At 39.2% G+C, this 16857-nt stretch overlaps 2 protein-coding genes across 2 annotated transcripts in view; one reads left to right on the top strand and one right to left on the bottom strand.

Moving 5' to 3' along the window:
• ADH5 (alcohol dehydrogenase 5 (class III), chi polypeptide) overlaps positions 1–4559 on the top strand; it is a 23856-nt gene extending 19297 nt beyond the window's left edge. The window contains exons 8-9 of the mRNA XM_011933028.1: positions 3148–3286; positions 3420–4559. Of these exons, the coding sequence (XP_011788418.1) occupies positions 3148–3286; positions 3420–3444 (164 nt within the window). The 3' untranslated portion in view covers positions 3445–4559. The remainder of the gene's footprint in view (positions 1–3147; positions 3287–3419) is intronic.
• A 7626-nt stretch (positions 4560–12185) lies between these two features.
• Positions 12186–16857, bottom strand: part of METAP1 (methionyl aminopeptidase 1) — a 71437-nt gene continuing 66765 nt past the window's right edge. Inside the window, exons 10-11 of the mRNA XM_011933027.1 lie at positions 16268–16333; positions 12186–13817 (exon numbers count right to left, since the gene is read on the bottom strand). Of these exons, the coding sequence (XP_011788417.1) occupies positions 13654–13817; positions 16268–16333 (230 nt within the window). The 3' untranslated portion in view covers positions 12186–13653. The remainder of the gene's footprint in view (positions 13818–16267; positions 16334–16857) is intronic.

Here is a 16857-nt window from a genome sequence, read left to right as displayed (position 1 = left end):
ATTTAGTGCTATAAATTTCCCTCTACACACTGCTTTAAATGTGTCCCAGAGATTCTGGTATGTTGTGTCTATGTTCTCGTTGGTTTCAAAGAACATCTTTATTTCTGCCTTCATTTCGTTATGTACCCAGTAGTCATTCAGGAGCAGATTGTTCAGTTTCCATGTAGTTTAGACGATTTTGAGTGAGTTTCTTAATCCTGAGTTCTAGTTTGATTGAACTGTGTTCTGAGAGAGTTTGTTATCATTTCTGTTCTTTTACATTTGCTGAGGAGTGCTTTACTTCCAACTATGTGGTCAGTTTTGGAATAAGTGTGATGTGGTGCTGAGAAAAATGTATAATCTGTTGATTTGGGGTAGACAGTTCTGTAGATAACTATTAGGTCCACTTGGTGCAGAGCTGAGTTCATTTCCTGGATATCCTTGTTAACTTGTGGATCTGTCTAATGTTGACAGTAGGGTGTTAAAGACTCCTAGTATTATTGTGTGGGAGTCTAAGTCTCTTTGTAGGTCTCTAAGGACTTGCTTTATGAATCTGGGAGCTCCTTATTGGGTGCATATATATTTAGGATAGTTAGCTCTTCTTGTTGAATTGATCCTTTTACCATTATGTAATGGCCTTCTTTGTCTCTTTTGATCCTTGCTGGTTTAAAGTCTGTTTTATCAGAGACTAGGATTGCAACCCCTGCTTTTTTTGACTTTCCACTTGCTTGGGAGATCTTCCTCCATCCCTTTATTTTGAGCCTATGTGTGTCTCTGCACGTGAGATGGTTCTCCTGAATATAGCACACTGATGGGTCTTGACTCTTTATTCAGTTTGCAAGTCTGTGTCTTTTAATTGGTACATTTAGCCTATTTACATTTAAGGTTAAAATTGTTACGTGTGAATTTGATCCTGTCATTATGATGTTAGTTAGCTGGTTATTTTGCCCATTATTTGATGCAGTTTCTTCCTAGCATCAATGGTCTTTACAATTTGGCATGTTGTTGCAGTGGCTGGTACCAGTTGTTCCTTTCCATGCTTAGTGCTTCCTTCAAGAGCTCTTGTAAGGCAGACCTGGTTGTGACAAAATCTCTCAGCATTTGTTTGTATGTAAAGGATTTTATTTCTCCTTCGCTTATGGCTGGATATGAAATTCTGGGTTGAAAATTCTTTTAAGAATGTTGAATATTGGCCTCCACTCTCTTCTGGCTTATAGAGTTTCTGCTGAGAGATCCACTGTTAGTCTGGTGGGCTTCCCTTTGTGGGTAACCCAACCTTTCTCTCTGGCTGCCCTTCGCATTTTTTCCTTCATTTCAACTTTGGCGAATCTGACAATTATGTGTCTTGGAGTTGCTCCTCTCGAGGAGTATTTTTGTGGCTTTCTCTGTATTTCCTGAATTTCAGTGTTGGCCTGCCTTGCTAGGTTGGGGAAGTTCTCCTGGATAATATCCTGCAGAGTGTTTTCCAACTTGATTCCATTCTCCCCGTCACTTTCAGGTACACCAATCAGACATAGATTTGGTCTTTTCACAGGGTCCCATATTTCTTGGAGGCTTTGTTCGTTTCTTTTTACTCTTTTTTTCTCTAAACTTCTCTTCTCGCTTCATTTCATTCATTTGATCTTCAGTCATTGATACCCTTTCTTCCAGTTGATCAAATAGGCTACTGTAGCTTGGGCATGTGTCATGTAGTTCTCGTGCCATGGTTTTCAGCTACATCAGGCGAGGTCTTCTCTACACTGTTTATTCTAGTTAGCCATTCGTCTAATCTTTTTTCAAGGTTTTTAGCTTCTTGGCAGTGGGATCGGACATCCTCCTTTAGCTCAGAGAAGTTTGTTATTACTGATCATCTGAAGCCTTCTTCTCTCAGCTCATCAAAGTCATTCTCCGTCCAGCTTTGTTCTGTTGCTGGCGAAGAGCTGTGTTCTTTTGGAGAAGAGGCACTCTGATTTTTAGAATTTTCAGCTTTTCTGCTCTGGTTTCTCCCCATCTTTGTGGTTTTATCTACCTTTGGTCTTTGATGATGGTGACGTACAGATGTGGTTTTGGTGTGGCTGTCCTCTCTCTTTGTTAGTTTTCCTTCTAAGAGTCAGGACCCTCAGCTGCAGGTCTGTTGGAGTTTGCTGGAGGTCCACTCCAGACACTGTTTCCCTGGGTATCACCAGTGGAGGCTGCAGAACAGCAAATAATGCAGAATGGCAAATGTTGCTGCCTGATCCTTCCTCTGGAAGCTTCGTCTCAGAGGGGCATCTGGCCGTATGACATGCCAGTAGGCCCCTACTGGGAGGTGCCTCCCAGTCAGGCTACTCAGGGGTCAGGGACACACTTGAGGAGGCAGTCTGTCCATTCTCAGATCTCATACTCCGTGCTGTGAGAACTACTACTCTCTTCAAAGCTGTCAGGGACGTTTAAGTCTGCAGAAGTTTCTACTGCCTTTTGTTCAGCTATGCCCTGTCCCCAGAGGTGGAGTCTACAGATGCAGGCAGGCCTCCTTGAGCGGCAGTGGGCTCCATCCAGTTCGAGCTTCCTGGGCCGCTTTGTTTAGGTAGTCAAGCCTCAGCAATGGTGGACACCCCTCCCCCAGCCTTGTTGCCACCTTGCAGCTCAATCTCAGACTGTTATGCTAGCAGTGAGCGAGGCTCCATGGGCGTGGGACCCTCCGAGCCAGGCGCGGGATATAATCTCCTGGTGTGCTGTTTGCTAAGACCATTGGTAAAGCGCAGTATTAGGGTGGGAGTGTCCCAATTTTCCAGGTACCGTTTGTCACGGCTTCCTTTGGCTAGGAAAGGGAATTCCCCAACACTTGCGCTTCCCAGGTGAAGTGATGCCCTGCCCTGCTTTGGCTTACACTCTGTGGGCTGCACCCACTGTCCAACAAGCCCCAGTGAGATGAACCCAGTACCTCTGTTGGAAATAGAAATCACCCGTCTTCTGCATCACTCACGCTGGGAGCTGTAGACTGGAGCTGTTCCTATTTGGCCATCTTCAAGTATTTACTTCTTAACTGAAAGGTGTTTGTCAAATTCTTCGTTTCCATGCTATTTTGGATTTTTCATTACCCTTTAGCTCATCAAAAAATTCATTCTTTTAAATGCATTTGTGTCCTCCACTAAGTAACAAGCATATTGCAGGAATTTGTTGAATAAATTAATGTGTGATTTCTTTTAGGATGGAAGAGTGTTGAAAGTGTCCCAAAGTTGGTGTCTGAATATATGTCCAAAAAGATAAAAGTTGATGAATTTGTGACTCACAATCTGTCTTTTGATGAAATTAACAAAGCCTTTGAACTGATGCATTCTGGAAAGAGGTAAGCTTTCTCTTTAACTGTATATCATAGAATATAATAATGACACAGAGTTTGAGGCAATGGAGAGTCGAAAAACAATTTTAGTGGTCTTAAAGGTATCATTTAAAACTTAGTATGTTGGTTCCTTTTACAGCATTCGAACTGTTGTAAAGATTTAATTCAAAAGAGAAAAATAATGTCCATCCTGTTGTGATGCGATGGAAGCAGCTTAACAGGCAGGGAGAAGCGCCTGTAACCTCACAGCCTCATAGAGCTTCACAGCTACTCCAGAGAATAGTGTGATATTTGTAATTCATGAATATAATCAAGGACAAGGATAATTCAGTCATGAACCTGCTTTCCGGACTCTCCTCCACATAAATAATTGCTAGCTAATTAAGGAATATTTTAACATAATAAAAGTAATTTCTGCATTTGTGTGGAAGTTGTCTTCTTTGTTTTATGCAGTAATCATTGTCGTGGTTTGCTCATTATCTTCATTCTGTAAAGGAAAGATAAAGGAAGCAGGGCAGTGGTGGGTGACTGAAACCTCAGAAACATTCGTTGAACTTTGAAGGGTCTGAGGCCTGTTGATTAAAGAACAGATCCTAGCCATTAGTGACAGAGTTAATCAGGACCCAAGTCTGCTTCTGTGATAGTATCTTGAAGGCAGGTATTGTGCTTTGTTCATACCTGTACCCCAAATTCCTAGTATGGCATCTGCCCCTCACAGGGCACTAAAATGTATTACTGAAACAGCATTCTGGGCTTAAATAGGTGTATGTGTGTGTTGGTTGTGGCTGTACTATTTCTAGTATAGTGAATTACATACTGAATATCAAAGTTCTCAGCACCTACTTTTGTCAAATCTTAACATTATGCCACTTCCAGATCACATTGCCGTTCCTCCCCTCCAGAGGTCACAATTATCTAAAACTTAATGCTTATCATTCCTGTATATGTTGTTGTACTTTCACTGTATATAACCTAAACCATCTACTCTTTAGTACTGTTTTATATGTTTTTAAGCCTTATACTGGCTCATTCTACAGCTTTTTTCACTCAATCTATATTATATGTGAAGCTCTCATTCATTAATCTTAGTACTATGTAGCAGTATTCAATTATGGGAACTACCGTAATTTATCTGTTCTCCAATTGAAGGCATGAAGTTGTTGCCAGTTTCTGTATTACAACACTGTAGTGGGACATTCTTCTGTATTGGGCTCACTCTATTAGTTACTTAAGACGTGTATCAGAATAAACACATTTAGCCTTACTAGACATTGCCAAATTGCTCTTCAAAGTAGATGTGAATTTTTATGAATTACATGAGTGTGGAATGGTGTTTTATTTTCCTCAATTACTCGTTAAATCCTTCATTCTAATGGACATTTTATTTTACTGTGAAGAACCTGTTCCTATATATCCTGTGCCCAACTTTCTATTGAATTATTTCTCTTTCTCTGAATAATTTTTAGGAGTTCTTTATTCTAGACATCAATCATTTGTCAGTTTTATATGTTGCAAATATCTTCTAGTCTATCTTGTGACTTTTCTTTTTACTTCATGGCATTTTGTTGAATAAAGTTTTAATGTAGTCACATAAATCTTCCTGGTGTAGTGGTAAGTAACATTTAAGTTATTTTATCCTGAGAAGTATAAAGAAGCAAACACAAATGGTCCAGGATCTTACCATCCTGATAATCCTTGACACAAAAATAAATGAATGAATGCAATATACCTAAGGGTTAGAAAATACAAATTGTCAGGAAATTATATAATGAGAAAGAAAAGTTATACACTAACCTGCAAAAACTGGGTGATTACCGTTAAGTTTCTTATGTATCTTCTCAGGAGTTTCTATGCGCACAATAGCATACATATCCTTTAAAATTACACAAAAGGAATACTATCAACACTATTCTGTGCCCTTTTTTCTCCACGTTAGCCTTATTTTAGAGTCTGTATCAGTGCATCACATTTACCATGCAAATATCTTTTGGTTGGATTGATGCTATGTACTTTTTCAATTTATTGATATGGTTTAAAGGCTCCCACAGAATTATGTGTGAGAGAGCAACATGTCATTGATCGAGAAGTGGGAAACTGGTAGTTAGGGTCAGGACTTCCCCTTTTCAGAACTTTGGTGCATTTGAAGTGCCTGACAATGTAGTCCAGCTTCCCTCCTGTTTTACCTAGAGGGCTGGAGATACGAGGACCTAAATGGGCCCCAAGTATTATCTTAAGTGAACTGAAAGGAAGGAGAAATTAAAACTAGCTTCTACTCCACTTGTAAGAGATGTGTTTCTAATCTTTGGTGTAGCCCAGCCTTCTAGGAACAAAAGTAACCTAAGTTGGCAACTGCAATAACAAAACAGTTATGGTGAGTATGGAGGAAAGCCAATTAACTCCTAAAGGTCTTGTCCTTTGACTTTTCTTCTTAAACATGAGATATACATGAATTGCAATGGCAAACATATTTAGGTTTGCCAATATGAAAATGTAAAGCAGTTTTAAGATATTAAAATAGGCCAAGTGCAGTGGCCCACAACTGTAATCCCAGCACTTTGAGAGCCCAAGGTAGAAGGATCACTTGGCCTCAGGAGTTCAAGACCAACCTGGGCAACACAGACCTCATCTCTAGAAAAAAAAAAAAAAAAGTTTTTTTAATTGGTCAGGCAGGGTGGCATGTGCCTGTGGCCCTAGCTACTAAGGAGGCTGAGTTAGAAAGATGGCTTGAGCCCAGGAGGTTGAGACTGTAGTGAGCCATAATCACAACACTGCACAGCCTGGGCAACAGAGACGCTGTTTAAAAAAAAAAAAAAAAAAAATTAAAATACTACTCCAATTCTTATAGCTAGCCTATTATTGAATTTACTTTTCATTTCTGGCAAAGTACATACTCTTGAGCCAGCTGATTAAGTTTAGTATTAGCATTTCCTGGCTGAAAGCACAACTATCTCTAAAGAATCAGTTGTATAAAATCTGTACTTGAGACCAGGTCGAGGCTGCAGTGAGCTTTGATCACACTAGTGCACTCCAGCCTGGGTGGCAGAGTGAAACCCTGTCACAAAAACAATAAAAATAATTTTACAATTAGAATTCCTGGTTCATGAGACTTGACTATAGTTTTTTTTTTTTTTAAAAGACAGTCTCCCTCTGCTGCCCAGACTGCAGTGCAATGGCATGATCTCACCTCACTGCAATCTCCACCTCCCGGGTTCGAGCAATTCTCCTACCTTGCTTCCCAAGTAGCTGGGATTACAGGTGCCCGCCACCACACCTGGTTAATTTTTGTATTTTTTGTAGAGACGGGGTTTCACCATGTTGGCCAGGTTGGTCTTGAACTCCTGACCTCAGGTGATCTGCCCACCTCAGCCTCCCAAAGTGCTGGGATTACAGGCGTGAGCCACCGCTCCTGGCCAAGTCTTTCCTTTTAAGGTCATTTTAATACATCGTCTTAAATGGAATTGAGGAATTGCTAAACATATATAAACATATATGTTATATATGCCAAAAACTGCTGGGCGTGGTGGCTCACACTGTAATCCCAGCACGTTGGGAGGCCGAGGCAGGTGGATCACTTGAGGTCAGAAGTTTGAGACCAGCCTGGCCAACATGGTGAAACCCTGTTTCCACTAAAGATACAAAAATTAGCTGGGTGTGGTAGTGCACAACACCTGTAATCCCAGCTACTCTGCAGGCTGAGGCAGGAGAATCGCTTGAAACCCGGGAAACAGAGGTTGCAGTGAGCCGAGATCGCACCACCGCAGTACAGCCTGATCGATAGAGACTCAGTCCCCCCAAAAAAAATAACCATTCACTATGTGCATGTTAGCAAATCTACCCTGGTTGTCCAAAATTGGGATTCAACCCCTTTGGAAGTATTGGTAGAAATTTTTTAAATTGATACACAATAGTTGTACATACTTATGGGGCATGTAATACTGATATGTGCATACGATGTAAATGATCACATTAGAGTAACTGGAATATCCATCACCTCAAACAATAATTTCTGAAAGAACATTCCAAAGCTGCTCTTTTAGCTGTTTTGAAATATACAATAAATCATTAATTGTTGGAAAACTTTTGAAAGTTATCTTTAAGCTGCTTTTTTGGACAAGAGGTATATAACTGCAATACAGATGGATATTAACTTCCACTGCATATTTCATTAAAGCTGGTAAAATTTCTTTAGTTAAAAGATCTAAAATTTTGCCATATAAGGAACTTAAGCATCTTTATTATGTTTAATTGGAAAAATTTTATAATCCCAATATAAAAATTCCTCTTCAAGTATTTCCTGCATTGCCATTTTTAGCATGTTTGACTATTCTGCTATTTAACCTACCTAGTGATATTCGCTGGAGACAGTCCGTCTACAGGCATGTCTGACATGGAACAAGTTCTTTATTCACACAACATATAGAGTAGAATGTATGGGATGATGAGGTCGTTTGGGATGGAGGTATGGAAAGAACTGCATTATGTCCAAAACTTGACTACAGTGGAGCCAGTCAACATGTGTACAACTTAACACCTAACAAAAATGGCTCCAAAAAGTATACATAGCACTATTTCTGTTCATCCCATCTGAATGGAAGATTTTACTTAGCTGGTAATTCTCAAAATGTTTTGTTGACTCGGGGAAGGGGAAACATATTTTACATGCACAAAATGCTTCCGAACTTTTCTGCTCAGCTACCAGTCTGCCAAGTAGGCTGATGATCAAAGTCCTAAAGTACAGTTAGTTCTTTGGGCCTACAGGGAGACTCTGTTGACTAATGGTTTCAGCCCATTCTTTTCAATTCACACACAAGATCAATTTCTTTGTCAGCAAATACCTTTTAGAAAAAGTATACTACAAACACATTTGGAAAACATTTTATTAAGTACTGTGTAAACAGCTATTTAGATAATAATTGCATAGAACTATACCAAGATAATTGTGTCTTTAAGGAACAACTACCAAGTGAAGAAGGATGTGCAAAGTCCTCTATTATACAAGATTTCCTTTGGTGGAACGTTACGGTGACAAAGCAGCATAATGGGCTCTTAAGCAGATTGATTTTTTATCAAACTGGACATCATATCAGAATTCCTTATGTGTAAGAGAAATATGCAAATGCTCCTTTCAAGAAAGGAATGATAACCCACCATTGAATTACCTCCAGTTTAAACATGTACTCTTGACTGCCAAATGCTCCTTTCAAGAAAGGAATGATAACCCACCATTGAATTACCTCCAGTTTAAACATGTACTCTTGACTGCCAAAAATATCGAGATATGTTAAGATAAAACAGCAGAACATGCTTTAAAAAATATGTTGATCTCTTTCTCTAATCTACATGTTAATACTAAACGTTCTTATCCTTAGCATTGTTTCCTCAGAATCATCCAGGGCTCAAACTCAGATTTAAGTTTTAAAAATTCTACCCTGAATTGTCTTGTGATCTCTGACCCAACTACGGAAAAAAAGCGAATTTGTTTGATAGCCAGTCACATTCTATAAAGAATAAAACAGTTGGTAGTTGGCATATCACTGCACAAATAGTAGACTGCCACAGAGAAATGTGGTGATTTGTTCTCCTAGCCACAGAATCAATTCAAAAATTATAAAAATTGGCCGGGTATGGTGGCTCACGCCTGTAATCCAAGCACTTTGGGAGGCTGAAGTGGGAGGATCACTTGAGGCCAGAAGTTTAAGATCAGCCTGCGCAACACAGTGAGACCCTGTCTCTACAGAATAATAATAATAATCAGGTGTGTTGGAACAGGCTTGTAGTCCTAGTTACTTGACAAGCTGAGGTGAGAGGACTGCTTGAGCCCAGGAGGTCAAGGCTGCAGTTGGCCATGATCATGCCACTGCCTCCAGCCTGGGGAACAACAACGAAAAACTACTGAAATACTGTGTAACGACTAACAGCACAATAGTGATAAGTGAAAATTTTTATAGGAGGTCCTTCTTGAGTGCTCCATATATTAACTTTTTGTAAGTATTCTAGTAAAATACCAGTGTCGACCTTTTTTCAAAATTAACCAGAATCACCATACACAGACAGTTCTGTTGTTGCTCACCCACAGTACCCAAAATGAAAAGCAGCAGGTAACACATAGCCAGGGCCACCTTATTCCTGCTTCATCTTGCAAAACACCCAAATAAATGCAAACTATTTTTCTCTTTTTCCTACATAGCACCAAAAGGAAGACGAGAGAAGGCTGCCACAAGAGGGCCAGAGAGTTTCCATAGACTCTGTGCTAAGCTAACCTTTCCTTAGGTGTCCATTTTTAAAATAGAACAAAACATAACTTTTATAGGTTTTAGCCTAATGCAGCCTATATTGTGAAAGAGTTTGTTCCTAAAACATGAATGTCTAGATGTTATGTTCTAATATAAAGGAGTTGGAAAATGAGCCACACTGCCGCAAGTGTAGTATAATTTACAAGTGGTATAATTTGCTCCTCTTGTAGCTAGAGAGCTTGGTAAAAGTTAAACGCCATCAGATTTAGACAGAATCTTACTACACTGTCTCAAACAGATGCAGTATTTCTAACTTCCAGACCACTAATATATCCTCCCCACCTCTATTCTATTTTTTCCCCCCGGAGATTCGCTGCATTCATCGTTAAAAAGTAGCCCATGGTTTATGAAATTCAGAATACAATAAGATCTAAATTACTTCAATATGTTCTGAGGAAAAAAAAGAATCACAAAGAAATTGTGTACTTTATTGTTGGCAGTGATTTTGGTGTAGTAATTTTGAAACAATTTTACATCTGTCTGGTAGCATCAAGCAAATAAGCAAATATTAATCTCCCAGATTACTTGTTTAGGAAAAAGGTATTTTTACAGTGAAAAGGTCTGACAAACACCAAGTGATCAAACGTTGCATCAGCAATAAGGTGACATTATGTGCCTCATGTTGTACAATGAATTGGGGCATACAACTGCCATCTCTGGAGTCTTCCACCAAGATGTTTATCCTGAATCTATCCTCATGAGGAACAATCAGACAAATGGACTTTTGTAAACTAACCGGATTTTTCAAGTGTCCATTTCTTAAGACATCAAAAAAGGTGTGAAGGTTATTCTAGCATGGGTGTCCAACCTTTTGGCTTCCCTGGGCCACAGTGGAAGAATAATTGTCTTGGGCCACACATAAAATATGCTAACGATAGCTGATGAGCTCAAAGGCCCATGCATAATTTTCGTGATATCCGCCACCACAGATTAACAAAAGATCCTTGCAAAGGATTAGACACAGCTGCTAGAGTTAAGAAGACTAAGACCAGGTACGGTGGCTCACTCCTGTAATCACAGCACTTTGGGAGGCCGAGTCAGGTGGATCACCAGAGGTCAGGAGTTCGAGACCAGCCTGGCATCAACACAGTGAAACCCTGTCTCTACTAAAAATACAAAAATTAGCCGGCATCATGGTGGGGGCCTGTAATCCCAGCTACTTGGGAGGCTGAGGCAGGAGAATCACTTGAACCCAGGAGGTGGAGGTTGCAGTGAGCCAAGACTGTGCCACTGCACTCCAGGCTGAACAAGAATGAAACTCCATCTCACACACACACACACACACAAAAGAGACTACAGATACATGACAACTAAATGCCATGAATTTGGAAGCTTTAAATAACATTTTGGGGGAAAATTAAAGTGTATGTACTATATATTATATAATTCTGTATTAATATTAAATTTCTAATTATGATCATGTAAAAGAATGTCATTAGGTTAAGAGATACATGCTGATGTAGTAGGGTGAAGTACGATGTTGCTTCTTTCAAAAGAAAAGTGCTTATACAGAGATAAAGGTGACAAAATGACAATTGTTAAAGGATATATGATTATTTCACTGTACTATACTTTCAAGTTTCCTATAATTTGAAATTTTTCAATATAAAAAGTTGGAGATAGATAAAAATTTTAAAGGAAGGGAAAAACAAGAAGGAAATCGCTTACAGATACCATGAGAGTAGAACTTAAGCAAAGTAGAGCCTCCTGCTCTCAGATTTAACCAAATCCAATGAAAACCCAGAAGTCGTTAGGGAACAAACTGAGGAATCAGGCAAACAAATTCCTAAACCTCCTCACCAACTCCTCCTGCCTATTAATTTAGATATGTGGGCGCAAGTGGTATAAAGATTGGTTAATCCATTTTATCAACAAAAGACATAAAATGAACTTCATGTTTCCCTTCTTCTAAGTTATAATTCCAAAGGAGTTGGAAGACTGGCAGGGAGGGGAAAAAAAGTATTCTAAAAGTTAATGTAAAAAAAGTTAATACTTTTTTTTTTTTTTTGGTTGAGATGAGGTCTCACTCTCTCACCCAGGCTGGAGTGTAGGGGCACAATCATAGCTCACTGTAACCTTGAACTCCTGGGCTCAAGCGATCCTCCCACCTCAGTCTCACGAGTAGCTAGTGATTTCGTAAAAAGGTGGCAGAATGATGAAACTAGGTGTTTTGTCACCTAAATCCAATGAACACTTGTAATTAGTTATATGCAATTGGACAAGAGCCCATGTTGTTTTAAAATCTCCCAAACTAAGAAAAGCATTATCACCAGTGTTTTATCTTTTAACCAAAAAACTATTCCACCAAGATCTTTTTTCCTTGAGCTTATCTTCTAATGACAGACACTGAATAAGCCCACACTGTTAATTCCACAATCAGTACATAAAATACTCCCCTAATATTCAGCATTCTGTCTTAAAAGCTCTCAAAAATGTGGTTACATCTCAAATGCTGCTGGCACTGTATTGAGTTTATGTACAGTCACTGCACCTGAAAAAGCATTTCTACTCAAATGGTCGTGAATTTATTTTAGATTATCAAACAGCCTCCCCATTCCCACCATTTCCCTCTGAAATCCCAAAGAAATGCAGCCAAGTTAATGACTACATGGTAGAATAATCATTCAAACTTTTTAATCTCCCTTTACACATTATATTAACATTCATATTGCAAGGCATTCCATTCACAAATATTACAGTTTGATAAAAACTTCACATACTCCCAAAGTCTATACCAGATTCAGTCAACTTTACTAAATCATTCAAATAATAAAAGTAATGAAAACATTATTATATTTTAAAGCAATAAGGTCTGAGGCACTGTGGGAAAGATGTTCTAAGTATAATGTGTCAGTGGTATGAAATTGTATTACAAGGATGCCCAGTAATCAAGTACACTCTAATGACAATGACTTTGTGATCTGATATGTCTTCATTGGATACACTCCTACTTGGACAACTGCTGAAAGGAACGGAGATATTGGGCAGCTGAGGTCATTTCTAATGAGGTTCCCAACTATGTAAAGGAGAGGTGTGTTTCAGCACACCAAGGACAGCTGCATCTCTACTGCAAGGTTACAGTACACAAAATTCCTTCCTCATCACTATCACGTTTACTCAATGTTAGATTTTAATAGCCCACTTGGCCTCCTGGGCTCACAGCTGGAGACAGTTTAGAACTCTTTCCCCATCCTCCACCAGAGTGCAGCCTTCACCCTTCTCTGAGCACCTCCAAAGTATGCCCTTGAAGTAAAACAGAAACGGGAAGAAAGGGAGCTTTTTCTTTTCCATTTCTGACCAAATGTATTATGAAATTCTCATGCCCTGCAACTGTCAGCCACCACTTGGAAAATGGCTATTTTTGCCATAAACTAGATTTTTAAAAGCCTGATAACCTTCCAAAATGAATTTTACTACATTCATTCACTGACACACACACAGTCCACATTGGAGAAAGTCTCATTGGGTGAGTGCTTCTCTACGCACAATTACAAGGATAAATAATCAGCATGGGGGAGATGGGAGGCCAAATCCCAACCAGGAATTAAATCACTGCAAACTATGGATCCATTTGTAAGAGCATATAAACCTGTCAGAGCAGAACCAACACAAACCCCGGGTCACATAGTGTTTGGTAATTATGTATATGGAATTTAAAATGTATACATATATATTTCCATATATATAATTTTTAAAATCTGGTGCAACATATATTGCTAAAGTTTCAAAGATTCTCATTTCCAATGTTCACCTGGAAAGCAGCTGGCTCTTGATGGCTGTTTTGTGGCAGTGATAAAAGCAACTAGAAGCAAGTTTAAGTAAAAGTGCTCAAAGGGCAAATGAGAAAACAGGTGTGCAGGGGGAGGGCTGAAGAGTTGGGCAATGTCTCCTCTATTCTTCTCAGCTTTTTCAGACCCGAGACAAGTTCTTGAGGACACACATCAAATGCTGCAGTCCTGTCTTATGTATAGTCAAAACAAAACAAGTGATTAAAAAAAGGTTCCTCTTCCTTTCTGTACTATCAATAAAATGCATAGTACAGTAAGAAGGTATCACTGAGATGTGCCATCTTGGGAGAAATTAAAATTGAGACATGAAGTGAGGCCGTGCACTGTCAAGTCGCCGGGTTAGGATTTCGCAGCCAGTGTCTGTGACCAGGAGGGTGTGCTCAAACTGAGCAGACCGCTTTCCGTCTCTTGTCACCGCAGTCCAACCATCTGGCCAGGTTTCATCCTGCCATCCGCCTTCAACAAAAACAATTTCTTAGTTCAATCACTCAGTTTTCTAAATGAACTCTATCAAGAAGAAAGCCAAGTAGAAAATTCACTACTAAGATCCTTATTTACATGCGAATTGTTTTAGCTAATGCCCTTCCAACTTCATTTTGGTCTTCAGTATGTTTGATGTTTGAAGTATTTTACAATTTAAAAATCAGAAAGAAAAAAAACTTGAATTAATGAATTTAGCTCTTTCCTAGTTTAATTTTGGCATCTGACAAAACTAGAGTCAGCATATATAGTGAAGGAAATCATGTAAATGTTTACAGTTTTATTACAGCATTCAATTCCTGATATAATTTCAAAATGGTAGGCACACAAACAGATGGTGAAAACAGATTATACCGTAAAGTTTTTGTGAACTACACCCCTGGAACCAGAAAGAGGGGCAAAAGAAAGACTGGTGTGAGAGGATAAGAAAAATATGAGGCAGAATGGTCTGGATAGGAGTTGAAACCAGAGAAGGGAAGCGAAGGGACAGTGAACCTGGGAGGCCATGAAAGAAAACTTAGGGAAAGGAGGGAATGGGGGTGAAGAGGGCATAATGAGGGAAAGCAGAAAGCAAAGGCCCAAGAGAATGTGAGGCAGAGGTGGAATGAGAAAGGCAATTCTAGATACCACTGTAAAAGATGTATTTGCGAGCTTTCTTCTTCCAAAATTAGATGTTAAAAAAAAAAATCAATACTTTCTTCATTTTTAGTAATTTTTAGGTGAAACATATTAACCTCTAGGACTCACTGACTCAGACAGACAAATCCCAGAACATAAACTCTGTAGTGAAGTAAACTACTTTTGCAATATTAAATCCCAGGCTAAAAAGAAAATATGAGGCAGCCTAAAAAAGTTAACTCATGCTTCATCAAGCAACTAAAGATGAGTAAATCTATGTTTTCCAATGTAATGGCCTTTACACAAATGGATTTAAAACACTACTACTATGATTTTATTGTAATCTGATAAAACAGGATTTTTAGTAATGTCAAGTCAAATTTATTTGGCTATTCTGAGGAAATTCTCCTGCAGATTTGAGACTTTCTATTCCAGGGATTTAACCTAGCTGAGTTACACTAAAGTATATCTGATATAATTTGATGATTAATGATCTGTGCTGGCTGTATAGAAAGTTATTTGCTTACTGAAAATACTACATCACGGCTCACCAACCTAGTTAATGGAAATATGTAGCCAAAATGACACTTTCCTCCCACTATCTTTCTTTTCACTGCTAAATACTTACCATCTTTACAACTGGTTGCACATGATCAGAACTTTATCCTTATTACAAGAGGATAACAAAAACTTTACTGCACATCTGTACAGTCTTTTAAAGTATATAAAGTACTTTATGTTAATATAAATCATCTCAGTCTAGCAGCCCTGGGTGTTGGCAAGATAGGGATTCTAATTTTCATTTTACAGAAAATGCAATAAGGAATCAGCTTTAGAAGGCAGCCTTTAAAGTGACTTCAGTGATCCCCACCCACCTGGCATGCACGCCCTTGTGTGAGCTTCTGCTCCCCTTGAGTGCGGGCTAGATTCAGTGAATCACTTCTAAGAAAGAGAATATAGAAGTCGCTCCCGAGACTGGGTTATAAAAAGACTGGAAGGATCCAGAGAGGGAGTATCCTTTAATACAGGGCTCAGGACACACAAGCTCTACTGCTACTGCCTCACTTTACATCGCCTAACCAGGAAGCTCCATTACTAGAATCACTCTGAACATCTCAGTGAGGAGCCCTAATTGTGACTCCAAGTCTCCTATCACTGCTACAAGCCTGTCTGGAAGGAATGACAACAGTGGGGAGGCTGCCAGAGCCAAGTGTGTCCTTGGTGTGCTTTCCCCACAACAGCGATATGATGCCATGTGATGACATGAGTGCAGACCATGAAGCATCATAACAGCTCATGAGCTGAGTCTGACAAATTCTGCCAGGTAACGAGCTAAAAGTTACAGGCAAGCTACTCACCCTCTTCAAGGACCAGTTTCCTCCTTTGTGTAATGGGGATAACACCACCTTATAAATTGTGAAGAATTAAACCATATAATCATATCTGCCTCAAACTGGGTGGCTCATCAAATGCTCTACTTTGTTCCCTCCTCTTCCCTCTCCTACATCAAGCAGGAACATCCGCACAGACTTGACCTGGGCGCCTCATTATTACAGTGCACCCTCTGACATGAGCTTTATGTAAAGGGACTTCAGCATCTCCTGACAGAAGATTACCATGTAGAAACCATGTCTTCTTGCCAAACCTCTCAATTTTCAGTTCTCCACGACACTGAATCAAGTTTGAGGTGGCACAGGGAATGAGTAGGAAGCAAAAAGCAAGCAGGTAGAAAAAACCACTGACACGATGAATAGACTAAAATACACACAAATTCAACTGAAGAATATCATGGCATCCTTTTTTCTCACCTTCACAAATCATTGGCTCAATTGTAAATACATGGCCCGACTTCATCACTCCAACTGCTTTATTTTCTGAAATTAAAGAAAAAAAGTCTCAAAAGGTAGCAAAACCAACAGTGTACTGTTGAACAGGTAACTAGAAAGAGTACACAACTCAAATTCCTATCAGTGATTATTAAATCAATTACCTTCTCCTCTCCTGATTCCCTTTCTTTAAGTTCAACAAACAGGTATTACACCGGTAGCCATCTAATATGGTGCACATATTGTCCTAGGCACATTTCATTATGCTTATGTATTCTAGGAAGACAGAGGTATTTGTAGGCTGTATTTCAGATATGAGTATCACTTCTATAAAAAGAAAAGTGGCAAATAAAAATAAAGAATAAAAGAGAAGTACCTTGATTTCTATTACCTCATGATTAGAATGGCAATCACAGAACCAAGAGTTCCACTGCTCATCCGGGTAGAGAAGTTTAAAGGAGAATGACAGATGTTTTAGATTATGCCAGAAATCTCCCACCGCTTTGGGGGGAAAGTATGTATTTGTACACAGGGGCACAGCCCATAGAAACTACATGATTTTCTTTTTTTTT

The sequence above is a fragment of the Colobus angolensis genome, unplaced genomic scaffold, assembly GCF_000951035.1.
Source record: "Colobus angolensis palliatus isolate OR3802 unplaced genomic scaffold, Cang.pa_1.0 Scaffold123, whole genome shotgun sequence".
Taxonomy (NCBI): Eukaryota; Metazoa; Chordata; class Mammalia; order Primates; family Cercopithecidae; genus Colobus; species Colobus angolensis.
The sequence above is the reverse complement of the archived record's forward strand: the minus strand, read 5'-3'. Positions and strand labels throughout refer to the sequence as shown.